The following is a 27,717-nucleotide window of genomic DNA, read 5'->3' on the forward strand; positions in this document are numbered from 1 at the left end:
CAATTATAATTGGCAAAAGTGGAGTGCCATGGGGCAACTACAGAATCAAATGCGTTGGAATTATTGTGCCCACCATGATGTGAGGCAGTGTCAAATGAATCAAGGACTTTTTTTTTTTTAGGCAATTGGGGTTAAGTGACTTGCCCAGGGTCACACAGCTAGTAAGTATCAAATGTTGGGTCTGAGGCCGGATTTGAACTCAGGTCCCTCCTGACTTCAGGGCCGGTGCTCTATCCGCTGTACCACCTAGCTGCCCCAAACACTTCAAGAGCCGAGCCAGCCAGGAGTTGAACCTGGAATCTTCTGATCTGTAGTCAGACGCGTTCTCCATTGCGCTACTGGCCCTAGACTGAATCAAGGACTTTACAAAATGATCTCCAATATTTCTTCTCATAGCACCTGGTAGGAAAAATTAATTCACAGATACTTGAGAACTCAAGAGTAGTTAGTGATTCCACAGACCTTCTCTATGGCCCTAGGTAATGACATGACCCCAAGCAGGAAAGAGACCTTCTTTCACAGCTCTATCTTGGCTCCATCTTTTTTTTTTTTTTTTTACTATTCTGTAATCCCTAAGTGCCTGGGGAAGCAGCCCCAGGAGATGCCCCAATGTTCTGTCATGTCTAACCCATTTATTGCTTTTTCTTTTCAAATATGACACCTCTTCTACTCTACCCCCAAGAACAAGGTTTTATGAGACTAAACATACATTGTGTTTAATCTAATTAATCAGTCCTTGTCCAGCCCTGCTGTTGGCCCACCTCCTTCTTTGTGTGCAAGTAGTCATAGCTCAAGTTAGCTCATATGTTCATAAGATTGCAATACCACCCATACAGTAGTTGTAATATACCCTACAAGAAGTGAAGGGTCATTTCATCGTACCTCCATTATCTGGCCCCAACATGTGCTACTTGCTTTGGTTCAAGCCTGAACTTCTTCTGGTTGCTAATACTCTGTGTTCATGTATACCTTCATTTGTGTTGCTCCCTTTACTTACCTAAAACACCTTCAACTTCCTTCTCTTCCTCCTTCCTAGCCAGATCTTATTTATCTTTCCAGGCTCCACTAAACTCTCATCTAGTGGTGCACTGGATAAAACCATAAGACTGGAATCAAAAAGACTTGAGTTCAAATCTGGCCTCAGACACCTTCTTAAGTTTCTTAACCATGTCTGCCTCAGTTTCCTCAACTATAAAGTAGAGATAATAGTAGCACCGACCTTCCAGGGTTATCTGGAGGATAAAATTAAATAATATTTGTAAAGAACTTTGCATAGTGCCTGGGACGTAAGAGACACTTACTGCTGGTTCCCTTACCCTTCTCTTATTTATCTTCCCTACCTCTTACTCCTCACTCTTAGCCCATAGAATCATATACTCATAGGTCCTAAAACTAGAAGGGACCATAAGGGAACAGAAGAATGATTTGGTCACCATTACCATTTATAAAATGCTTTTATTTGGTCTAGACATAAGATTTCATTAGCATAAGAAACTCCTTGTCAAGAAGCTTCCTCTTTCAAAGCAGATCAGCACCTATTACAGAGTTATCTGGAAATACAGAGAGGTTAAAGGACTTGCCCAGGGTAACACAGCCAGGACATGTCAGAGACACATCTTCCTGGTTCTAAGGTCAGCTCTCTATCCGCTGTACTATGCCTCCTCTGCAGGTAGGCAATATAATATTATTCTCCCCATTTTGCTAATGAGGAAAACGATGCCTGGAATTCTATGGAGTTTCATGTTATTTCAATTGGTATTGCTGGATTCATCCTTCCTTGGAGGTGTATAACTTAAGGCAATTTATAGAAGGTTAGCATTGGATTCACACTTTAATTGGGAATATAGAGGTCCTAGGGAGCTAGGTCATACTACAGTCCAATGCTGTCTCTGGATCAGAGAAGATACAATTCTCAGAACAGAGGATTAAACAACTATTTAGTGTATTGAGGCAGCAGAGCAAAGTAAACTGAACAAGGAAGCTGTTTTTCTTGGTATTAAATTATAGAAGCCTGCTTGGTGGTTGGACCAGGCTTTATGTTTTAGTAAGAAGAGGAACAAGCAGATAGAGCCATCTAGAGTGACTAGCGGATCTCCATGAGTACAGCACCCACCTTCAGGAGAATTCCACAGACCCCTGTGCTTACTCTTACTTAATTTATCCAAGACTCAAGCATTTATAAGAGGCTCCAACACCCTTTTGTTTTCCTCAGAAGAAAGCTCTGATCATATCTAGATAGATCTGACTTTATTGGCTTTTCATCATCATTTTCCTGAGGCAGCAGTGATGGAGGATCCAGCAAATAGCAGTGGTGCTGGGCACACGTGCCTTGGACCTTTCTTACATGAGTGAGCATGCACACTAAGTTAGTTTGTCTACTATTGATAAATCCAGTAGTTAGCTTGGATAAGGGTGCCTAGGTGGAACAGTGGACAGAGTGCCAGGCCTAGAGTCAGGAAAACTAATCTTCCTGAGTTCAAATCTGACCTTGGACACTTACTAGCTGTGTGACCCCCAGGCAAATCACTTACCCCTATTTGCTTCAGTTTCCTCATCTGTAAAATGAGCTAGAGAAGGAAATGGCAAACCACTCTAGTATCCTTGCCAAGAAAGATGTCATGAAGAGTCAGACATGACTGAAAAACAACTAAACAACTAGCTTAGGTGAGTGTGAGTCATTATCTTTGCTTCTTGAAATTCAAAGCCTGACCACTAGCAAAGGTTGTGCTTTGATTTACTTTACCCTTTCGGGTCCCTTCAATCCCCACAATATAGAGAATTTAATTTAAATGCTCCAGTTCCAATATGGCAGCTTGGATAATCTGGACTAGTTGTTTGCCCACACAGATAATGGAGAAGAGGGCTCTGGAGTGGAAGAGGGTTATGAAACGCTTTGACGATGATGAATGTTATGCAAATGCTCAACAGCCAACACAAGGCTATTTAAAGGGAAGTATCTTCTTCAAGTTGACTGTGACACTTAGTCTTGTGGTGTGTTTATATAACTCAGCAAATAAATATTGCATTAAAAATGTCCATTGTGTTGTCTAATAAATCCAAATCTCAGCTCAAGTATAGCTTATGCAAGCAGTGAGGAATCTTGGCAGGACTTTGTGATATTGCACCCACTTTGTTTGTGTCAGATATTAATTAAAAAAGGCATCCAGGCTGTTTTGGGCCAGTAGCATCTTGCTTGTTATGGGTAATCAGTTAACCACATTCTTTCTTTCCTCTCCATGTGCTTGATGGAAGATTTGCCAATATTTTGGCGGTAGTGGGATCGAGATCCATATTGCCTGGCTTGTTTGAGATGTTAATATATTGTGTATCCTTTGAGGTCCACAAATGCCACTTCAATTCAATCCAGCAAATACTTATTAAGCACCTACTCTGTGCAGGGGCCCTTTGAGAATTCAAAGATGAAAAACGAAACAGGCTTCTCTGATCTGAAGTGATACTTCCCTCAGCTGATCTCATAACACTTTATAGTCTTCTTGTGCCCTACTCATATTTTAACTTGAAGTATATTTATCAGGGAACATCTTATGTCTTTGTAGACCTCACTGAGGTCAGAGACTGTAACTTACCTATCTTTTGATCTTCTCCCTCATCTAGCATGTATATTTGGCATAGTGGGTGTGCAATAAATCTTAGTTAAGCAAATTGATAAAGGTGAACTTCTTGATGAAAATCTCTTCTATAAACTCTTGGCTTCTATTCAGTCAGAGTGATGGCATGTTTAGCAGACCTTTGATAGCAGTCAAGTTTGGGAAATAAGGCAAGGAGACATTTGGTTTAGTGACCTCCCCTTGCTTTGCACATAATAAGTGCACATTTAATGCTTTTTTTATAGGTTGAGACAGCTAGTACTGGACCTTCATCAGAGACCTAGAATCATAGATGAATAGGCAATAACATACTCTATCGCTGACTCTAATCCAGAGAAGCTATTGCTCTAACAACAGGTCTACTCAGACAAAACTAATTCAAGGATTTAGCAATTATTTGGTGTGTTGGGGCAGTGTCAGTTTGGAGATCAAATCTGGATACTTCAGAACCTAAAAAGTAGCTTTGGTGGTTTGGCCTGGATATCTATACCCACAGGTTCAGTAAATGGAAAGAAAGTTAGAGCTTTAGGACTAAAGAGGTCCAATAATAGTTATGAGACACCTTAAACTGAAAGTTAAATAGAAGGGGATAGGGAACAATTAGGAAGAAATTCAATTAAATTCTGCAAGTATTTATTAAATACTTACTATTTGCCAGACCCTATGCTAGGTGGTGGAAGACTTCCAACTAGGGCCTTTTCATTCCCAAATGCTGAATATGTGGCTGAAAATCAAAGTTCAGGCAAACCCAAATATCATATTTTTCCAAGTTGAGTTAGCATGCTTTCTTAAATGTTCCCAAAGTAAGGCTTTGGGGAATTGGAGGCAGAGTATTAAGTCTAGAGTCAACATTGTGAAGTGGATTGCCTCTAGCCCTTTCCCCTCCAGACTTCTCTTTTCCCTCCATCTTCAGCAAAGGCTCTGCCATCAGCCATTTAAACCTTAGGTTTATTTTCCCTGAGGTATTTGAATTTGAGCTTTCTTTTTGATTGTGTACCAAACATCATATTAGATATGGCATCTACTTTCCCATTGTAGGGACTGGGGGACATAGCCCGTCCTAGGGAAGAACAGGTCTTGTTTTCTTCCTTTTGCTCCTACAAGTCAAGGTCAGCATCCAGGATATCAGGGTTTCTTCATCAACACTGAATCAGGAAATGAGTTGCTTGGAGATTCCCATCTGAAAAATGCTTAGTCTCGGGCAATCTTGGCAAAGAAGAGTAAAACAAAGAAAGGTATTTATAGTGGGGAATTACCATAAGATTTCCTCTTCCTGAAAGTGAAGTTTACCATTTAATGGATAACTGAAACATTTAAGATTAACTGCCCAGTACATAACAATATGTTGGCCATTATTTCTGTTCTCTTGGGCCAGAAGCTGCCTAGAAATGCAAATACACATTAATGAAATCAGAGTTACCGGAAGTGGGGTCAGAAATACTTTCAGGGAGAAATCAAAATCCAATGATCCTAATTCTATTTTCCTTGTTGTTACTCAAATGATATATGTAAAGTGCTTTGCAAACCTTAAAGTGCCATATGGATGTTTATCCCAATAATAATCAATGTTACATTATGTTGATAGCAATTATTATTATTATTACTATTACTATCCCAATCAACCAACCAACCAATCAAGCATTTATTAAGTGCCTACTATATTCCAGGCACTATGCAAAGGCCTGGGTCACACCATGCTCATTCTTGCTTTCAGTTTCCCTACCTGCCATGCCCTCCCTCTTCCCTTCTACAATCTAAATCCTCATCTTTCAAAATTAACCCCACTTCTACCTCTGCCACTGTGCCAGTCCATAAGTCTCTATCCTTTCTCCAAACTCCTTTTACTCTTATAATCATGATCACACAGCTTTTAGCAGCTAATTTTTCTCTAATTGTTTCTTCTACAGTAACAAGATGTTTATTCAGAGATTACTTGTGCTGGCAAGTTCAACTATCTGAATTAAAGTGGAAAATCAGAAAACAAGCAAAAATGATCTCTCAGGGTCAGTTGTGGTGGCAAACGCCTGTAATCCTTGCTAGGGAGGCTGAGGCTGAGACTGGCAGATTTCTTGAGATAGGGAGGAGTTGTGAGCTGATCAGGTATCCACAGTAAGTCAATATGGTGAGCCCCCAAGAGGGGTTGGGGTGTCAGCAGGTGGCCTAAGCAAGTTTGGCAAACTGGCCCAGGTCAGAAATGGAGCAAGTCAAAGCTATGGTTCCTATCAGTGGTGTATAGGGCTTGGGAGTAACCCTTGCCCTTCCAGCCTGGGTGAGATAGGGACACCCAGTCTTAAAAAAAAGTTCCCTGTAAGTAACCAAAATAGATGTCATAATGACTTTGCAGTGAAATTCATGCACTTTACTTAAAAAGAAACCCACAGGTCTACATTCAGATATCCTTTACTCTGATTTTGAAACATTGTTATTGATATATTTTGTTTTTACATCGTCTTCATTTCCATTTGTAGTCTCCATTCATTCCTTTTCCCAAAGAAGAATCCCTCGTAACAAAGAAATAGAAAGAAAGGTCATGGCACACCAAAACTAACCAACATTATCAACTGAGTGTTCCATATGCATAGTCTCCCAGCTCTGTAAAGGGTGGGTGGTATATATTATCTTTTCTTTGGAATCAAATTTAGTCATCATCATTATATAGCTTTTCCTTCTGTTTTTGTCTTTTGCTCTTTCTGTTTACATCATTGTAGCCAGTGTGTTCAGTTTTCCTGGTTCTATTTACTTTCTTTGAATCAGTTTATATTCCTTCTTATATTTCTCTGTGGTCTTCTTATTAACAATTTTTGTTTGTTTGTTTGTTTTTTGGTGAGGTAATTGGGGTTAAGTGACTTGCCCAGAGTCACATAGCTAGTGAGTGTTATGTGTCTGAGGCTGGATTTGAACTCAGGTCCTCCTGACTCCAGGGCCAGGGCTCTATCTACTGCATCACCTAGCTGCCCCTCACCATTTCTTATAGCACAAAAATATTTCATAACATTCATGTACCATAATTTAACCATTTCTGCAATTGATGGGCATCTGCTTTGCTTCTAGTTCTTTGCTACTACAAAAGGTGTTGCTATCAATAGTTTGGCATATATGGGGCGTTTTTTTTTCTGACTGATCTCTTACAGTATGAACCTATCAGTAAGATCTCTGGATCAAAGGTTCTAGAAGATATCTTAGACATTTTCTTAACATAATTATGAATTATTTTTCAGAACAGGTGTACTAATTCACAATTCTACCAACAGTACATCACTATGGACATCTTTCCATACTTTAACATACTTTAATGTTAATGATTCCCATCTGTTGCCATATTGCCAATTTTACTGGGACTGAGGTTAAACTTAAGCTGTTTTTATTATAAATTTTCTTATTACTAGGGATTTAGAGTAATCTTTCATAGAGTAGTTAATTATTTGTAATTATTCTTTTAAGAACTATTTGTTCAGATTGTTTGGGTCCCTTTAATCTTGATGTAGATACTTTATTAACAAGGTTGGATAAAGGGGAGGAGAGTTGATTTAAACAAATCACCCCACCCCCATCTAAAGTTAATTATAAGATGTTATACTCTGAAATGTCTCAGGTCAGAACATATGTCAATTTTTTACTAGATCTGAACAAAACTTAATCGCATCCCTAGGTATTACAGGACAGTTATTTAGATTGGTCAAAGGGACTTGGCATTGCCCTGTGAGGCCTGTATAAAACCAGGGAGCTAGTTGTAATCAGAGATTTGAATGAATGGCAGTGCAGTTCCAGACAAGTTCCTGAGAAGGAACCATGTTGGAGGATGAGGGAGAGGAGAGCACCTCAGCCTCAGCTTTGGCTTCTGCCACTCCTTGTTCAGAGGAGGATATCATGGACTTTGTAGGGTCTGAAGGATTTTGGACTTGCTGTGTCCCCAGAAGAGTTGCCATACATGTCTAAATTGAGAACCAAGGACATATTGGGTGGGATGGGGGAAGCAAATTCAAGGCTTTACAAAGAGCCTAGCAGAAAAGCTACATCCTACCCAAGGGCAATATCTTGAGAACTCTAGCAAAAGGACTTCTAGGAGCTGAGAGTTGCCCTTTTTGCCACATGTTTTCTCTAAACTTGAGCCCACTTTGTCCTGAACACTATATACTGGTGGGAATGTGTAACAGATTTTTTGATAATTTTTTTAAATTTATTTTTGTTTTCAACATTTACTTCCACAAGATTTTGAGTTCCAAATTTTTACCCCATTTTGCACCTCCCCCTACCCCAAGATGGCATGCATTCTGAATACCCCTTCTCCTAGTCTGCCTTCCCTTCTATCTCTCCCCCCACTTCTCTTATCCCCTTCCCCTTCAATTTTCCTGTAGGGCAGGATGGATTTCTGTACCCCATTTCCTGTATTTCTTATTTCCCAGTTGCATATGAAAACATTTTTTTAACATGTGTTTTTAAAACTTTGGGTTCCAAATTTTCTCCCTTCCTCCCTCCCCACCAACCCTCATTGATAAGGCAAGCAACTAAATATAGGTTATATATGTGTGGTTATGCAAAACACTTCCATAGTAGACACACTGTGAAAAACTAACTCTATGTACCTTAATCCTATCCCACCCCCCATTTATTCTATTCTTTCTTTTGACTCTGACACTCCTCAGAAGTACTTGCTTCTGATTACCCCCTTTCCCAATCTGCCCTCCTCTCTATCATCCCCCTACTCTCTTGTCCCCCCCCCCCATTTTCCTGTAGGGTAAGACAGATTTGAGTGTGTATGTTATTCTCTCCTTAAGTCAAATTCTATGAGAATAAGATTCACTCATTCCTTCTCACCTTCCCCTGTTTCCCCTCCACTGTAAGAGCCTTTTCTTTTCTGTTTTTTTTTTGTGAGATAATTTACCCCATTTTACCTCTCCCTTTCTCCTTCTCCTAGTATAATCCTCTCTCACCCCTTAATTTTATTCTCCAGATATGACCTCTTTATCTTCAACTCACCCTGTGCCCTCTATCTATCTACCTATCTATCTATATATATCTATATCTATATAGCTATATATATACACACATATAATTTTTTCCCTCCAACTACCCTAATACTGACAATGGTCTCATGAGTTACAAATATCATCTTTCCATGTAGGAATGTAAACACTTCAACCATAATAAGTCTCTTATGATTTCTCTTTCCTGTTTACCTCTTCATGTTCCACTTGAGTCTTGTATTTGAAAATCAAATTTTCTATTCAGCTCTGGTCTTTTCATCAAGAATGCTTGAAAGTCCTCTATTTCACTGAATGACCATTTTTTCCCCTGAAGAATTATACTCAGTTTTGCTGGGTAGGTGATTCTTGGTTGTAATCCTATCTCCTTTGCCCTCCGGAATATTATATTCCATGCCCTGAGGTCCCTTAATGTAGAAGCATCTTGTGTTATCCTGATTGTGTTATCCTGATTATGTTTTCACAATACTTGAATTGTTTCTTTCTGGCTGCTTGTAATATTTTCTCCTTGACCTGGGAACTCTGGAATTTGTCTACAATATTCCTAGGTGTTTTCTTTTGGGGATCTCTTTCAGGAAGTGATTGGTGGATTCTTTCAATTTCTATTTTGCCCTCTGGTTCTAAAATATCAGGGCAGTTTTCCTTGATCATTTCTTGAAAGATAATGTCTAGGTTCTTTTTTTGATCATGGCTTTCAGATAGTCCAATAATTTTTAAATTCTCTCTCCTGGATGTATTTTCCAGGTCAATTGTTTTTCCAATGAGATATTTCACAGTGTTTTCTATTTTTTCATTCTTTTGGATTTGTTTTACAGTGTCTTGATTTCTCATAAAGTCACTAGCTTCCAATTGCTCTATTCTAATTTTTAAGGAAATATTTTCCTCAGTAATCTTTTTAACTTCCTTTTCCATTTGGCCAATTTTGTTTTTTAGGGCATTCTTCTCCTCATTGGCTTTTTGGACCTCCTTTGCCATTTGGGTTAGGCTATTTTTTAAGGTGTTATTTTCTTCAGTATTTTTTTGGGTCTCCTTTAGCAAGCTGTTGACTTGTTTTTCATGATTTTCTTGCAAAACTCTCAGTTTTTCCTCTACTTCTCTTACTTGCTTCTCAAATCCCTTTTGAGCTCTTCCAAGGCCTAGGACTGATTCATATTATTCTTGGAGGCTTTGGATGTAGGAGCTTTGGCTTCGTTGTCTTTTTCTGGTTGTATGTTTTGATCTTCTTTGACACCAAAGTAAGACAATATAGTCTGATTCTTTTTGCGCTGCTTACTCATGATCCCGGCCAATTACTTGAGTTTTAAACTCTTTGTTAAGGTAAAAGTCTGTTTCCAATGTGGAGAATGTACTGTCCCAAGCTTCAAGGGGTTGTACAGCTGTTTTCAGAGATACTTCTAGGGACCTGAAAAGTGTCAGTTCTTCCAAGGTGCTATGATAAGGGGCGAGGTGTTTCCTCTCCACCGCCACAAGAAGCTTCACCACACCAGCATTCCTCCTTGCCCCAGGACCGCCCCTCAGAACTGTGACCCAGATCCAAGCACGGGCAAAACAAGAGGTTCCTGCCTCAGCACTGGCAAAGAGATCCCTGCAATCCGCCTCTGATCAGCCATGCGATTCCCCCTCAGTCTGTGGGCCAGAAGCTCAGGAAATAGCCGTGGCCCCCCGGGGTGGTTGAGACCTAGCTCCTTCTCTCACTGCAGTCACAGACTTTTCCCACTGACCTTTCTAGTTGTCTTTTGAGTTCATGGGTTGAGAAGTCTGGAAACCACCACAGCTGCCTGCGATTCAGTCCTCTGAGGCCTGCTCCAGGGTTGCTGCGGCCTGCGCGCCCACGCCGAACTGTGCTCCTCTCCCAGCCCCGCGCGATATACCTTTCCGATCAACCATGCAGGCTGTCTTGGGCTGCAAATTTGTTTCACTCTGTCTTTTTGTGGGTTCTGCTGCTTTAGAATTTGTTTAGAGCCATTTTTTATAGGTATTTGGAGGGGTTTGGGGAGAGAGCTCAAACAAGTCACTGTTTTCCCTCCGCCATCTTGGCTTCGCCTCCCAACTATTTAGATTTTTTGAAGAAATATTGATACACCTATACCAACTATCTTGCCATAGTAATATATCCCTTTCTAAAAACTGATTAAGTCTGGCTAATTTATATCAATTGATAATCATGAGGGGGAAACACATGGGGAAGGCTCATGAGATAAAGCATTAAAAAAATACATTCCTTTATTCCTCAGGGTTACCTCTAGAGCACCAAGGGGAAATGGTAGCCAAGCTCTAGCACTTGATATTCAGTGCCAGTGGCAGGTGGAGGTTTCTGTTTCTGCTTCTGTTTTTGTTTAAGCAATCATACATTCTGCATACACACTAGCTGACCTGTGCCTCACCTGGCTACATTTTAATATATTTTTCTTTTTCACTATGAACTTAACACACATGAACATTTCAGTATACAAAGAAGAATAGGAAAGAAAATTGTACACAAAACTGTGAGCTTCTGTTACATACAATTTTTAAAAATAACAGTTTAATTAAACAGGACAGTAACAAAACTGCCCTGCTTGTCTGTATCACCTTTCAAACTTCCTTCTGTTCTCTTCTGTGTATATTATTAATGTTTCATTGGCACTCTTTTCTTTCTTTTCTTCTGCTTTTATATAACCATTATCTACCAATTATGCTCCCCTACCCCCACCCAAGCCCTCTCTTTAAATAAATAATTAAAAGCAAACAAAACAAGACACTAGATTGGCAATGTATGAAAAGGTATGTCTCATTCTGCCCCTTTAGTTCGTGGCCTCTGTACCAAGAGATGGGAAGCATCCTTTATTGTTAGTCTTCATTTTGGTTATTGCATTAATTAAATCTCTGAAGTTTTTCAAAGTTGTTCTCCTTTACATTTCTGTGGTTTTTGTGCAAACTGTTTCCCTATTCATGCTCATTTCACTCTGCTTCAGTTCATACAAATCTTAATAGGTTTCTCTTAATCTGTAATATTTATCATTTCTTCAGGAAAATATTCCATTCCATCCATATATAACATTTTTTAGCCTTTTGATAACCATTCAACATCCATTTTATTTCCAGTTCTCAGATACAGCAAAAACTGCTGCTATTTATTTATATATATATATATATATATATATATATATATATATATATATATTTGTCCATATGCGTCTTTGCTTTCTTTGAGGCATGTGGCCCAGTAGTAGTTTTGCTATGACCATTCCATCTCAGCATCTGTGACAAGAAGAAGAGCAAAGCTGAGCATCGCATGGTATGTACCCTAAACACAGAGTGCTGGGGAGGCTCAAATCCTGTAAGTCACCTGGTCAAAGGAAGGCCTGCAGGAGTAAAAGGGCCCAGAGCTCTTATCTTTCTGGCAGGGACTTTAAATATCCCAGCATTGTCCCTGACCTGCACACCCGGCCCAGGCTGCACAATCCCTCCCCTCAACGGCTGGTCCTGCTTGACCCAGAGAGGAACCCTTTAACCTTACACCAGCTTTGTTACTCAGCATTCCATTTCCATGCTACAAGACTGCCCTCCTCTCACTAAAGCTGTCTTGCTTCACCTTTCTCTCTGCCGGCTCTGCATCCTGTCTTGTGGGACTTTGCTTGTAGTGGTCCTTGGGATCCCAAACTTTTACTGCATTAAAACAGTTGAGTATGACATCAGTTCTATAGTTCAGTTTAAAAAACATTGACTACTCATTTGCTATATTCAATGTACCATACTAATGACTGAAGGAGATAGTTAGGTGATAGATCTCTATCCTGGAGAACAGAAATTTCAGAAGGGACATGAAAACTGTTTTCAAGTCCTGAAGGAGTGTCTAATGGAAAATGGACTAGTTTTATTCTGCTTGGCCCCAGAGACTTGAACTAGGAGCATTTGGTCGAAATTACAGAGGAAGATTCTGGCTTGACATAAGGAAAAACTTTCTAACCTGACCCTTGCAAGGTATTTTGTAGAAGGTATTCTTATTCAGGTAGATTTGGTCTAGAAGGCCTATGAGATCCCTTTCAAGCCTGAGATTTTATGAAGCACCCATAACTACCAACCATGAATTTGGGGATATCTGAACTCACTGAATATTACTCTATGTTGACAAACCAGAATGGAAATCTCAATTTTGACATCAATTGAATGCAAATTTATTAAGGAAGGGCCTACTTTGTACAAGAGACAGCTACTGGAGGATGTTTGGCCGCTTCTTGCCTTGATGATCTGATTGATAGCCTTTAGCAGATCCTCCAGGTCAGAACTTTCAACCAATTTAGTCTATGATAAAAAAGTTACCTCTTTCACCTACATCACATGGGGATCAGCCTGGTGGCCCTGGTGGCCAATCCTTCCGCCACACCTATGGATCCATGTCCTTATTCCATGGCTTTACACCCCCTACTTACTTGCTTTGTAGCTTGGAGCCAGTGCTTACAGGCTGGTCTGCTCCTAAATCCCCACAATTGGTATAGTTAAACCAACCCTCCCTTCTCAGAGTCAGGAATCACTGACTTCACTGTGACCCCTTTCCTTCCCTTAGGTGTATGTTGTGAAAGCTATGTATTATTGCTGTAATGACAAATAAGAATTCAGGGGCATATCTAACTTATGAAACTATCCTAATCCCTCAAGTAAGTGGGTGGACCTAATCTCAGGGCCTATATCAAATAACATTTTCTTAGGATGTTTCCCCAAAAGTCAAGTACTTGTATGTGTTTTTGGCCCTTATAACTAAATTTTATTTAAGAAGGATTCATTATAAAGCTTTGTTATTTACGTTTTTTTCCTGCAAACATGAATTTTGTATTTGACTTGTTCTGTGTTTTGCTGGTAACATGATAATTAGTGCTCAAGATGATTTCTCTTGGGGCACTGCAAATCTTGAAGGGCTGTCTGAGTCATCAAAGAAAGACTGGATTGTGTTTAATGTAGTTTAGTATTAAGTATTCTAGTTCTTTAAAAATTGGTGATACATATAGGGTATATATGGTAACTCCTAATTAATCAAATTATTATATTAGTCAGCATGTTCATTAATTTATCAATCAATTAACATGCATTTATTAAGCAACTCTGAGCTAGGCACTGTGCTACATGGCTGAGATACAAAGGCAAAAAAAAAAAACCCAAACAAACCAAAAAAGAGGGTGTTCCTACCCTCAAGGAGCTTACAATCTATTGATTCATCATTCATTCATTTTTCAATGACTTTTAACATTTAGCTTATAGCCTTTGTCTTCTTCATTTCAGATACCATCTTGCCATCTACCTGTATCCTCTGCTATACCCTCTGCTGTACCCTCTAAACTGAATTAAGCCAATTGGCTTTGGAATTCCCATTCTGGGACCATACTGTCCTGGTAGGTGAGAGCCCATTGTATCTAGTCAGTTTGTCTAGCCTAGACCACACTTTACCACACTTTACCCTGGCCATTTTTTTTTTTGCCATCTCTCATGCTGCCATATGTAGATTCCTCCCCCACTTTCCATCTCTTACCCTGGGAACAGTAATGAAATCAATAATTACCTTTGCATTTGATAAGGGAATTTGAATCATTTCTCCTGTGGCTCCACTCACCATCTCTGTGACTTCTTACACTAAAACACACTTTGAGGAGTCCATGGGCTTCACCAGACTGCCAGAGGGATTCATGACACAGAAGGGACAAGAACTCTTTAGATATGCTCAAGCTAATCAATATCCTTCCTAAAATATAGTGTCCCAAGGTAATACTTACTCCAGATGTGGACTGATCAGGGAACAAAGAAGGGGAACTATTTCATTCTTTTTCTGGATAATATGCTTCCCTAAATGTAGTCTAAGATTACATTAGCTTTTGTGTGTGTCATATCTGCATTGACTTGTACTGAGCTTATGGTCCACTAAGAACCCCAGATTCTTTTCAGATAAAATGTTTTCTAGCTATGCCTCCCTCATCTTATGCACATGAAAGTGTGTTTGTTTGTTTTTAAGACAAGCATTAGACTTTACACTTATCCATATTTAATTTCATCAGATTTGGCCCAATATTCTAGCCACTGCATTCTACTCACACCTAGCATGCATCTCTCTGTTCTCCTTTGGGTGGACTTCAACTTTGATTCTTTTTTTTTTCAGCCAAAGACAAGGTTTATTAAAGACCTGCCATATTGGCTAGACTCCTAAGGAATCTGAGCATTGGTGAGCTAGTGGCTAGATTTTAAGAATCTGAGCATTTGGCTAAATTTTAAGAATCTGAGACAAAATGGACCTTATATACAGAAAGACTGTGGGAGAGATCCAGGAGTGACCAAGTAGTCTGGGGTGACTGGAGGAGAGGTCTAAGGAGGATCTGGATAGGAGTGGCCAGTAAGCTGGGGTGAACAGAACACCCAGGACCTGGACCATGTATCCAAGGGACAATGGAGTCTAGGATTAAGGGTGGGAAGTGGCCAGGGGCAATTGGAAGGTAACAGAACTGAATCGGGAGATCAGGCATAACCACAATGAAAGGCCAGTTGAGTGGATTACAGCCTCAGGTAAATGCCAGAGCTTTGGGAAAAGTCCAGGGATTTTCTTTTTGGGGGTTCAGATTCCAAAGACATAGTCTTTTCCTTTTAGGGGTTCAGATCCCATCCCCATTATTTCCCCCTCGAACAAATGGGACCCAAATTCTTTTGGGGTAAGGGCGAAGGTCTTGGTTTCTGAAACTGCTTCCTACTGGCAAGGGCATGGAGCTGTCCCTGCCTAGCAGGGTCCCAAAGAGGAAGTTGACTGGAACCGAGCACAGGCTGCATCCAGGGTATAATGGGGGAACATTGGCTGGTACCCGCTACTTGCTACCAACTGTAGGTGGATGGCCTGTAGTCTGGAAGACACAAATCTGACAGAAAAGACTGCAGGGCCCAGATATAAAGAGAAGTGAAAGTGTTAGAGCCCCATTAAAATCATTTATATTTGACCTGTAGGATTATCTGATCTTGTTACTTTTTCAAAAGTTTAAATAACGCTTTTGCAGGTAAAAGTTTTCTACCCCTGGGTTCAATAGGTACACAAATTAATTTACCAGAGACTAACTTTCACTTCAATTATCACTGAAATTTTCCTCCCCAAACCAAACTGAAGATGTTTCTGACTCAATTTCAGTTGTTTTGGGGTATTGAGTGACTACACCTTCAGGTCAAAACATCAAGATCTCACACACTTTCATTGGTCTTTTACTGACCACTTGCTCTGATTATAGAAATTTGCTATAAAAAGATAAAGCAGGGACTAGATTTAGGGCCCAAATATGATAGGATAAAACATCCTTAGTTCTGTTTGGATTCAGATAATTCAGTTTTCCAACCATGCAGTATCAAATCCACCTCATAGCCAGACTCAGGAATAACCGGGTGGGTAACATTCCTTTTCAAAAAAACATAATGTGGAAACTGAGCCAGGAGGCTCCCACCTTAGACTGAGGCTAAAATTGTCCTCTCAGATTTTCCTGATGCTGACTTCCCACCAGTATATCACATTCTCTCTGAATAGCTTGTGGCATTTCTCTCAGATGGTGGATTATTGATTATCGATGGATTATTGTGATCCATTAGACAACTCAAAATAAAATCCCATCCCTTTTACCTCAAACATCAAGTTTCATTAATCACAGTTTAGGAAAAACTTTTCCAGGATTTACATCTCAAATTTAAATTTGTCCTGGTGTAAAAAAGCCAATCGATAGAGATTATTTCTATAGACTTGCAAATTCTCAGCAAGCCAAAACCCAAATAAGCTTTTTGGCTAGTTTACACATTAAAACAACAACCAACAATAGCCATATTATTTTAGCAGTAACCAAATCATGAAAAGTTACTTGACATAACTGATACAAAAAGTTCACCAGTTTGAAACTTGAGACAAATCCATTACCAATCAGGTGACTTCAATTTTGTTAAATGCATTTCCAAATTACTTTACACAAAGAATCAATATCTCATCATTAACAGTTAAAACTACAATTTTAAAAGAGTGGTTAAGTTCGGAGGCTAGCTTCTTTACCTTGAGCAGGATGTGCTTGGACCTAGGTAATGCTTCCACGCAAAGGTTGCCCCAGGGCACAAAGTCATTGCCAGTGGGGCCCATGCTGTGGCTGCTGCCCTTCCCCCCTCCTTTCTTTTGGGGAAGGGTGCATTTGAAGGTGATTGGGGGAAGGGTGAAGCTCTCTTCTCCTATGAGAAGGGTTAACAGATACCCTCTTGACTCAAAGGAAGGAAGTGGGAAAAGGGAATGACCACGGTTGGAAGGAGATGTTTCAAAACTCCTTAATGATTCATCACAAAACCTGCTAAGATGTTTTCAGCTGTTCTAACTTTTCCCTGTAGCCTCCTTGAAGGAGGATTCAGGGATGTAGAGGGAAGGGAGTAAGTAAGCCTTGGGGAACCAAAAAGCACCTGCAGTATTCCCAATTCCCTAACACTGAGAGAATTGACAAAACTGGGCATACACTTCCAGATAGGGTGTCTGTCCTTGTCCTCTATGCTCTGGAAGGTATACCCAGGTCCATAGCCTCAAATCAAACCAGTGGACCAAGAACCTGAGAGTGTCAGGCCGAGTGCAAGACAGCCTTGTGACTGTCTGCCCAAAATGCACCTTCAAGCCTTCTAGGTGCTTGGAGAGCAATTCCAACTGCAGGGCAAGAAAGAAGGGGGGAGGCTTACATTCTTAGCTAGAGAAGAGCTTGGGGTTAGGCAGCTTCCCCATACAGGCTACCAAAATGTTGAGGCCTAGAGGTTTAGGGGTGCTGGGATCCCAAAATCATGACGCATAGGTCCTGCCAAAATGAATTCAACCCAAGCCTCCTTTTGGCCAAAGACAAGATTAAAGATCTGCCATATTGGCCAGACTCTTTAAGGAATATGAGCATTGATTAGCTAGTGGCTAGATTTTAAGAATCTGAGCATTTGACTAGATTTTAAGAATCTGAGCCTTCAATTTTGATTCTTTAGAGATATTCCATGATATTCTATAAATGATTACATGACTTGCAGCTCTGCAATATCACTAGAAGAATACTGGAGTTTAAAAAAAAAAAAACAAAAACCCATGAACTTCTGTTTCAGGGAGAAGCTTAGAGTAATTTAAAGCTCTGTACATTTTTCCAAAGGAAATCCTGCCCACTCTCTTCATGTTCAATTCTGGGCCCAGCTCATGAACACGTGCAGTTTTTGTCTTAGACATATGTACTGCTAGATCAGCTCTGTAGGTTGTCCATCTAACTGCATATCATCGTTTAGGAAGTAAGTCGGAGTTTCCCCACTTACACTCATATCTTCTCATTTTCATTCCTTCTTCTAGTTTGGCATTGATTTTTCTCTCTGCTCTAACATGTGGTCTGACTTTACAAAGACAACTCTTTAAGAAATGGTTCTTGTATCGATAACCAGCAGTTCCCTGTGTGTTAGACTATGATAAGTTTCATTTTGTGATATTATTTGATGTTTGTCATATCCAATGTCCCTTGATTCTCTTCACAGTGGAAGTAGTCATGATGAATAGAAATGAGCCAGAAAAGCCTAGAGCCATCCTCTGGTGGCACAGTAGATAGAGCACCGTGCCTGGAATCAAATCTAACTTTAGACACTTACTAGTTGTGTGACCCTGTGTGATTCTGTTTGCCTCAGTTTCCTCATCTATAAAATGAGCTGGAGAAGGAAATAGTAAACCTCTCCAGTATCATTGCCAAGGAAACCCCAAATAGAGTCATTAAAAGTCAGACATGAATGAAACAGCTGAACAACAGCATTCACTTTACAGATGAGGAAACTGAGGGAGTCTCAGAAATGACACAGAGGTAGTAAATTGTTGAGCCAGGCTTCAAACCCAGATCTCTTATCCTGAAATCTATGTTCTTTCCATGACCTTACACCACCTCTACTGTGTGACCATATGGCTTGCCAGCGGTCATACAACTCACAAGCAGTGTGACTTTTTCCCCTCTCTGGGCCCCAATTTCATCATTAATAAAATGAGAAAGTTAGAGTGGGTGATCTCCATGAATTTGTCCAGCTCTTTGAGTATATGATTATGTTGCCTATTTAGCCTCAGTTTCCCTATCTGTGAAATGGGATATGGTTCTTTCTGCCTCACAGAATGAGTTAGTTAATGCTCTTAAAGGGCTCTAAAGATTAAAAATCCTAAGTATTTTTCTCAGTTCTTGTTAAGCAAGATAGCTCTTGGTGGATGTGACCTAAAACTTATGATGTATAAAATATTTTCCTGGGCCCTTAAGATAATAGATTAATCCAGATCAATCTGTCTCCATGCTACCTTCCTTTTATTTTTTTCCTCTAGGTCAGAGTGAACAGCATCATAGTTACTGGCAACACCAGGTTATCTTGACAGAATACAAAATAAGGAATCACATCAGATTTGGGTTTTTTCCCTTCCTGGGAAAAACCTTTCAAACTAGATACCCGCTAAAAATGAAAGTCACAGAATTTAGAGCTGTAAGTGACCCTTAGAGGTCGACTGGTCAACACCTTTTTATAGATGAAGAAAACAGAGGCCCACAGAATTGAAGAGGCTTGTCCAAGGGCATTGGTTAGGAAGTAGGAGAGCTGAGATTGAAAGGTTGGTCCTAAGGACCTGAGTTCAAATACAAGTTATGGCACCTGGATGACCTTGGGCAAATCCTCTAACCTCTTTGGGTCTTCTAGTTCTAGATCCAGGGTTCTATTTACTTTGTAGCCCTCAGAGGGCCTAGCATAGTGTTTTATACTCATTAGGTGCTCAGTAAATATTTGCTGAAACAGGTAAATGCAATGAAGCCATGAAAATAGTGATATAGATTGGATAAAATACAATTTTGCAAAATATTTCTGTATATGCAAAATGTAATCCAAATTAAATTACCAAAACATTGAAAAAATGTTATTGTTGTTATTGGTTTTTGTTGTTTAGTCATTTTCAGTCATATTGGACTCTTCATATCCCCATTTGTGGTCTTCTTGTCCGAGATACGGGAGTGGTTTGCCATTTCCTTGTCCAGTTCATTTTACAGATGAGGAAACTGAGGCAAACAGGGTTTAGTGACTTGTCCAGGGTCACACAACTAATAAGTATCTGAGGACAGATTTGAACTCATGAAAATGAGTCTTCTTGATTCCAAGCCCAGAGCTCTATCCACCGTACAATCTAGTTCCTGTAGGGGAAGTAATTATTATTCCCATATTATAGATGTGGAAGCTGTGACCCAAAGGCCTTAAGTGAATCATTCCACATCTCCTGGGATGCAGCTCTTAATCCATTGGCCTTTTCTCCATCCTTATTCTTGACCTCTCTGCAACTTTGAACACTGTCAATCCCCTTCTTTTCCTCTCTCGGTTTTTGGGACACCACTCAAGATCAATTTGAAAACTGAGTAGAAGATGGACCCATTTTCCCTGGGCCTTTTCTGTTAGGGTCAAATTACAGAAGTTCTTTCAACAAGTTTGGATTCTTATTAAGACTTTTGCTCACCCAGACCCATCTTAGCCATAAATAGTGTTACTTTGATTCTTTTTTTAAAAAAAATTTATTGATGTCTTTGGTTTTTGCACCCCCAACACTTCCCACTGTATCTTTCTCCTTGCCCCCTCCCACAGAACCATCCCTTATAATAATGAATTTCTTTTAAAGATAAAGAAAAGTAGTTCATTAAAACCAACCAACATATTGGAAAAAAATTGATATTATATGCAGTATTCTATACGTATGGTCCTTCATTTCAGCAAAGGAGCCAAGATGTTATTATAATTATAGAGCATTGTTTTAATTTTTTTTGTCATTGTTATTGCTCTTTCCATTTACAATGTTATAGTCACTCTGTACGTGGTTTCTTGGTTCTGCTACTTCACTTTGAATCAATTATACATTTCTCTATGTTTCTTTGTATTCATGGTGTTAATTGTTTCTTATAGCATAGTAATATCCCAGGCATTCACTTACAAAAATTTGTTTAGTCATTCTCTGATGAGTGGACATCTACTCTGTTTACAATTTTTTGCTGCCACATACAAAAATATTGCTATTAATTTAGGCATATATAGGCACTTTGTTTTTGGTCTTGATTACCTTACTGTCTATGTCTAGCAGCTATTTTAATCACTCCACATAATTCTAAAATGCTTTCCAGAATGACTGGACCAATGAACAGCTCTACCAATAATGTATGATTGTGCCCATTTTTCCCACAGCACATCCAACATTGACTCTTCCCATCTTCCACCATTTTTCTGGTTTCCATGTGTGAGGTAGAACTGCAGGCTTGTTTCAATTTTGCATTTTCTCTTATTAGTAGTGACTTGAAGCATCCTTTTTATATGTTAGTATTCAATCCTCCTCCTCCATTCTTATTTGAAATTCATATTGATAACTCTTTGTTCACATGCTTTCACTGCATATCTGTAGTGGGAATGGTTCCCACCTGACCTTAACCAAAATGGTGTTTTTCAAGAACAGGCACAGGCCACAGTGTGGAATTTATCTGAATCAGGGATCCGGCAGATGGTCAATTTCACCTTATGAAACAGAGGAAAAGAAATATATAATTCACATACATAAGTGCATATACACATAATATACACTCATGCATACATGCACATGAATGCATATGCATACATATGCATATACATGTATATATTTGTATGCACATATACCTACATCTATATATATATATACACATATACCTCTCTCTCTATATACTTCTCTCTCTCTCTATATATATGTATATGTGTGTGTGTGTGTGTGTGCATATGTATGTATATATGTATGTACGTACAGTCCTGAAAGATTTTTGCCCAGGATAATGAGTCCTCTCAGTGTATCAACTGGAGTTCTCATCAAAGAAAATCTTTTGGTCACCTATACTATCTGGGCTGGCAGGAACCACTTTTGTTGTTGTTCAGTCATGTCTGACTCCTCATGACCCCATTTGGAATTTTCTTGGCAAAGGTAACGGAGTGGTTTGCCATTTCCTTCTCCTGCTCATTTTGCAGATGTGGAAACTGAGGCAAATGGAGTTAAGTGACTTGCCCAAGGTCACACAGCTAGTAAGTGTCTGGGTCGGATTTGTAATCAGGAAGATGAGACTCCTTGACTCCAGGCCCAGCACTCTATCCACTGCTGCCTAGGAACCACTTTAAATTCACTTTTGAGAAGAGGGTGTTGGCTTTCCTCTTTTCTGGAATACATTGGCCTCTGGTGGCCTGAGCCTTTCTGACAGAGCCAGGTGAGCAGATCTCACAATATTCAGATGGAATTGATTTCATGAAAAGTTAAATATATGGCTCACAATAAGCCTGGCAGGCAGGTTCAGCTCCAAGCAAACATTTTCCTCAGGCCCTCTCTTCTCTCTACATGCCTCCTTTTTTTGTATTCTCCTCTTCTTCCCACCTCACCAACCCTTTCTGGGCATCTCCCAGCCAGCCAAGTACTGTTCTCTTTCTGCTCTGCCTCTCACATCAGGAAAGAAAATTGAGCTGATAAATTCAGGTTAAGGCTTAGAGTGTAGGAGTGTGGTGCAGTAGAATTAGCATCAGATTAAGAGTCAGAAGACAGAATCTGAGGGCCCAGCTCTGCCTTAGGCTACCTTAGATGAGTTATTTAACTACTCTGACTTTCAGTTTCTTAGTCTAAAAAATGGGGATGGAAATGTCTGTACTATCTGCAGTTATGAGAAAAGTGCTTTGTAAAATGTAAATGCTATTGACCTGTGAGCTGACATTATTCCTCTGATAAAATCTTACATGATACCTCCTCATAGCCTAAAGGTACCCATGGGCTCTCAAATGGTATGCCAATGAAGTGTAATCTCTGGCAGGTCCAAAAGATTTAAAAGGATTTGAATATGGGTCCAAGAGTATCTGTCTGTTGTTGGAGAACCAGTCTAGCTAAGCACTGAGAGACTCATTGCTAGAATGTGATTAACTTTCAGGGCAGGACAACCCATGAAATGAACAAAACTAAAAAAGATGATTCACCTTTACAATCAGAAGGAGTTGGCCTTTCTAATGTCCTTTTCTGGGCTAACATCAGATGGGAAGTGGGAAATCCTAGACACTCCCTCCACAGCATATAAATTTTAAAATAGAATAATCAACAGAGAAATGCTTTATAGGAAGGGATAAGTTGATGTTTTTGGAATTTTAAGCATTGGGTTGGAGGGGTGAGGGATCTTCCTGGACTTCCAAATCATCATGTAGGTATGTACTCTGACTATGCCAAACGCTGGCCCTGCCAATGACAACTGCTGCCAGCTCCTAGGGGTTCGGGGTTGCAGCGAGTGAGATATACTGAGCTGCAGACATTTTCCAGGAGGTCTAACAGGAATATAGTCATCACCTTGACACATGAAGGACGACTCTGCTGAGAAACTGGCATCAGTCTCTCCTGGGCTCAGTTCCCAGATTGGCTCAGGTTCCTAAATAGCATCCTGGCCATGTTATCTCAGAGTATTCATTGGTGGTAACTTACTGCTTAGTACCCAAGCCCTATCTATGTATGACCCAAGTATGACCATTGGACAACAGTATTGTGGTGTAGTGAAAAGAGAACCACATTAGGGACAGTTCTGCCACTAATTAGGAGTATGGGTTTGAATTTATCCTCCCTGGGTCTCAATTTTCTCATTTACACAAGTGAGATAATTAGAGGACTTGCCCTATGTATCTCACAAGGTTTCTATGAAGAATGAGATACTAGATATGAGTGTGGAATCAGAAGACCTGAGTTCAAATCCAGATTCTTCAATTTACTATCAAGATCCTGTGTGACTTTAGTCATATTATCTAACCTCTCTGGCTTTTGGTGTCCTCTGTAAAATGAAGGAGGTGACTTCTTAGATCCCTTCCAGTTCCAAATCTATGACTATGTGAATGAGTTTTGAAAAATGTAAGGTGATAATATTTAGTTGTTTTTTTTTTCTCTTATTGTCCTGTCCCAACTCAGGTCCTTTAATAGGGCTTACCTCTTTCCTTAAGGACCTGTCCAGGAATAAGCCTACTTCCTCCAGGGTATGTGGCTTAAGGTCATTCACAGCTGACAAGCGATCACCATGGTGAAATATACATCCCAAGTGTGGGGGGCCTTCCCACTGAGCAACACTGCAGCAGGGAGATATCACCAAGAGCAGGTAAGGTAGATGTGAGACACACTCTACATTAGATGACCAGAACAAAAATATGACTTATCCCTAGCCCACACTGGCTCTGACCCCAATAATGTTGGTAACATTAATATCTCCTGTAGTTCATTGTATCATACATTACTTGAACAATCAGTCAATCAACATGTATTAAATGCCTACTATGTGCCAGTTACTGTGCTAAGCACTGGGGATACAAAAAGAGGCAAAAGACAAGCCCTGCCCTCAAGGAGCTCCCAATTTATGGGGGAAGGGGAGATGACATGCAGACAAATATCCACAAACAAGTTATCTGTAAAGGATAAATAGGAAGCAATTAAGAAAGGGATGGCATTAGAATTAAAAGAGGAAAGGTTTCCTATAAAAATGGGATTCTATTTGGGATTTAAATAATAAGGTAGTGCTAGAATCACAGAATCTTAACATTTGAAAAGACTTAGGAGATCATCTACTCATTAAAAAATGAATTTTTAATTCACAAATTAAGAATTTTAAACATGTTTATAGTTATAAATAGTTCCATTTCTATGTTTCATGCTCATTATTTTGAGTCACTTTTTAAAACCATTTGCTTATTTTATATAAAAATATTTAATTTTCATTGATCTTTTGGTTTTTATCTCATCGTTGTTAGTTTTTATGTCACTTTCATTTCTGAATATATTCCCCCTTTCCTCCTCTACCCAGTGTACCATCCTTCCCCTTCTCTTGAGACATCCTTTGTAATAAAGGATAAAAAAGAGAAAACAACAAAAGTTCAACAAAGCAAATTAAGACATTAACCAAGTCTGACAGTGGATGGAGTGTCCCACACTAATAGCCTGCCACCTCTGTGAAGGAAGAGGGAAGAGCACGTCTAATCCCCTTACTTTACGCACACTTAAGGTTAGTCATCAAGCCAGAAGTAGAACTCATCTCCAGTCTCCCAGTCTAATGCTTTTTCCACTAATAATGGAATCAATCAATTAACACATTTTTATTGAGCACTTATTTATCATGTTCCCAGCACTGTCCTGTGAACTTAAAAAAAAATTTTCCCCCAATACTATATTTCAATATAATTTTTTTTTGCAATCCTATGTATTTTATTTTATGCATTTAAAAATATTCTGCTGCGATGCGGTCCAGATGCTTCACTGGACTGCCAAAGAGGTCCATGATACAAAAAAGGTTAAGAACCCCTAGTATAAGAGAAAATAATAGGACATAGTTCCTGCCCCTGTGGTTTTTACAGTTCCCTTGTGGTATGGAGGACAGAGTACTCAACTTGGAGAGATAGGTGATAGATTGATAGCTAGCTGGCTAGCATCTATTAAGTACTTATTATGTGCTTAGCATTGTGATAAGTGCTGGAAATACCTATACAAGGAAAAAGAAAGACAGTTCCTCTTCTCAAAGAGCTCACATTCTAATGAGACAAAACAACATATTAAAAGGGGGAAAGTCAAGGTATAAAAGTCTGGAGAGTCAGGAGTGGTACTGGGTTAAAAGTGAGCAGGGTCGGTCTGGCCACTTTCTCAAATGGAGTTTCTAGTCAGGAACTCCCCAATTGGAGGAGGAAGTGAGAAAAGATAGATAAAAGGAGAAAAGTCTGCAGTCAGGAATGGGGCTAGGTTAGAAGTCAGAGGATGTGGGTCTGAGTTTTGACTTCACTTCTTCCAAGGTCTGAGATCTGTTACAAAACACTAAGTTTCTTTGAGCCTCAGTTTCTTCATCTGTAAAATGTGAATGATAACATTGCTGGTACTACGAACCATACAAGGTTACTGTGAGGTTCACTCTTGTTTTGTTAACCAGTTTCTTGGTTCAGATTCTTGTCTTGTATCATATGTTCCTGGGATGTATTCCTCACCAGATTCTATCCTGAACCAGGACCCTTGGTATCTACTTGCTCTTCCTTACTTCACTTGGTAAATCTTTATTAAGCAGCTCAACTTGCTCTCTGTATAGAACTATGATTGCTCACCTTTGCTGAAGCATCCAGGCTCTGGAATTCACTACCTCACCCAGACTTAGGGTCGTCGTTGTTGTTGGTCAGTCATTTCATTTGTGTCTGACCTGTGTAACCCCATTTAAAGTTTTCTTGGCAAAGATACTGGAATGGTTTGTCTTTAGAGTACCTATACATTAACCTCTATACCCACCTGACCCCTATGATCTAATGTGCCAGAGTTAATTCAGAAAACTTGTGTTTAAATTCTGATTCTAATACTTAATGATAGCTGACATTTATATGGTACTCTAAGGTTTACATAGCTCCTTAACATATTATCTCATGTGTCACTGGGTATTATAAGTATAATATCTTTTCCTCAATTTATAATTGAAGAAACAAAGACTCAGAGGAGAAATGACTTGCCCAGAGTCACACAGCTATTACGTATCAGAAATGAAATTCAAATGACAATCTTTTCTATCTGAAAGTCCAGCCCTCTTTAAGCTATACATGCTTTCTCACTTATTGACTGTGTGTATTAAGCATCTAGGTGCACAGTGGAAAGAGAGAGCTGGGCCCAGAGTTAGGAAAAACCTGAGTTCAAATCCATCCTCAGATATTTACACGCTGTGTGACCGTGGGCATATTTATTCATTTCTGCCTGCCTCAGTTTCCTTAACTGTAAAGTGGAGACAATAACAGCAATCTGCATCCCAAGGTTGTTGTGACGATCAAATGAAATATATCTGTAAAGTGCTTAGCACAGTCTTGGCATATAGTAGGTACTTAATAAATGCTTGTTCCTCTGCCTTCCCCCACCCTCCGCCATTTTCTCCCCATTTGACTGCGGGCCATCCTTTCATATTGCTGCTGAAGACCTGTTGTGACGACAAAGAACAAATAATCCATCTCCACCAGATTGTTTCCCCAAGTATAACATTTGAAGATACTGTATTGTTCGGGTACTTCAAACCCGTTCAGATTGATCGCCTGTATGACCAAGGTCTATGACATACCTACCATATATGGCCTATAGCTTGTGTGAGTGTCAGGTATTTGCTGATGTCATTCTTGAAAAGGAATACATTCACTTCTTCCAGGGGACTTCCAGCAGGTATATTACTGTGAGAAAGGACATTAGTAAAATCAGGCCACACAACCAGTCCTGAGCAAGCAAAGTTTTAGACTCTACTTGTGGGGCAGCTAAGTGCTATAGTGGATAGTCTCAGGCCTGGAGTTAGAAAGACCTGAGTTCAAATATGGGCTTAGACGCTTACTAGCTTTGTGACCCTGGGCAAGTCACTTAACCTCTCTTTGCCTCAGTTTCCTCATCTGTAAAATGGGGATAATTTTAGCACCTACCTTCTCAGGATTGTTGTGAGGATCAGATGAGATAATAATTGTAAAACACTTAGCACAGTGCCTGGCACATAGTAGGTGCTATAAATAATCTTAGCTGTTATTGCTATTATTATCACTTTTCAGAGGCAATATGGTACAGTGGTTAGGGCATTAGACTTAGCGTCAGGAAAAGCTGGATTAGAATCTGGTCTCAAACTCTAGCTGTGTAACCCTTGGTTAGCAAACCTTGCTGGGCCTCAGTTTCCTGGCCTGTCTGTAGGTTTCCTTCCAGCTCTAAATCCACAATCCTATGAAATATCTAATTATATATAATGTTTCCTATATACTCACCAGGCTCTCGGGAACATCTGTTTTTAAAATGCATTAATTTATTTTGGGGGAGATGTGAGTAGTGGGGAAGATGTTGATATTGCAAAGAAGCTAAGAATCTGTGCTAGATTACTGAATTCTTTCATATATACATTCATCTTCTGTAGATATTTAAGCATGGGAAGAAAGCAAGAAAAGTGAAAACTGGAGAACTCACTCAATAATGATTGACAATGCACAGATCCTAAGATTTCCTTTCTTGGTTTTAGCGAAGGTTTGTGAGCTTTTAGTGCCAGTGATCATTTAAATATTGAAGCTGGGCACACACACACACACACACACACACACACACACACACACACACACAC

The 27,717-nt window shown here is 39.6% G+C and overlaps 1 protein-coding gene and 1 non-coding gene across 9 annotated transcripts in view; both read right to left on the bottom strand.

Moving 5' to 3' along the window:
- Window positions 1-272: 272 nt before the first annotated feature.
- On the bottom strand, window positions 273-345 carry TRNAC-ACA. Its single transcript has one exon. It is a non-coding gene; the product is annotated as a tRNA-Cys (tRNA).
- A 19,774-nt stretch (window positions 346-20,119) lies between these two features.
- PLEKHS1 (pleckstrin homology domain containing S1) overlaps window positions 20,120-27,717 on the bottom strand; it is a 28,140-nt gene continuing 20,542 nt past the window's right edge. For 6 of the 8 annotated variants that reach the window (XM_027851859.1, XM_027851855.1, XM_027851861.1 and 3 more), the window contains 3 exons: window positions 26,699-26,800; window positions 23,566-23,701; window positions 20,120-21,118 (listed from right to left, as the gene is read on the bottom strand). In XM_027851859.1, coding sequence (XP_027707660.1) covers window positions 21,050-21,118; window positions 23,566-23,701; window positions 26,699-26,800 — 307 coding nt within the window. In that variant the 3' untranslated portion in view covers window positions 20,120-21,049. The remainder of the gene's footprint in view (window positions 21,119-23,565; window positions 23,702-26,698; window positions 26,801-27,717) is intronic. The other 2 variants (XM_027851856.1, XM_027851860.1) reach the window with 2 other exon arrangements.

This window comes from Vombatus ursinus, unplaced genomic scaffold (assembly GCF_900497805.2).
Source record: "Vombatus ursinus unplaced genomic scaffold, bare-nosed wombat genome assembly UNPS02009205.1, whole genome shotgun sequence".
NCBI classification, from domain to species: domain Eukaryota; kingdom Metazoa; phylum Chordata; class Mammalia; order Diprotodontia; family Vombatidae; genus Vombatus; species Vombatus ursinus.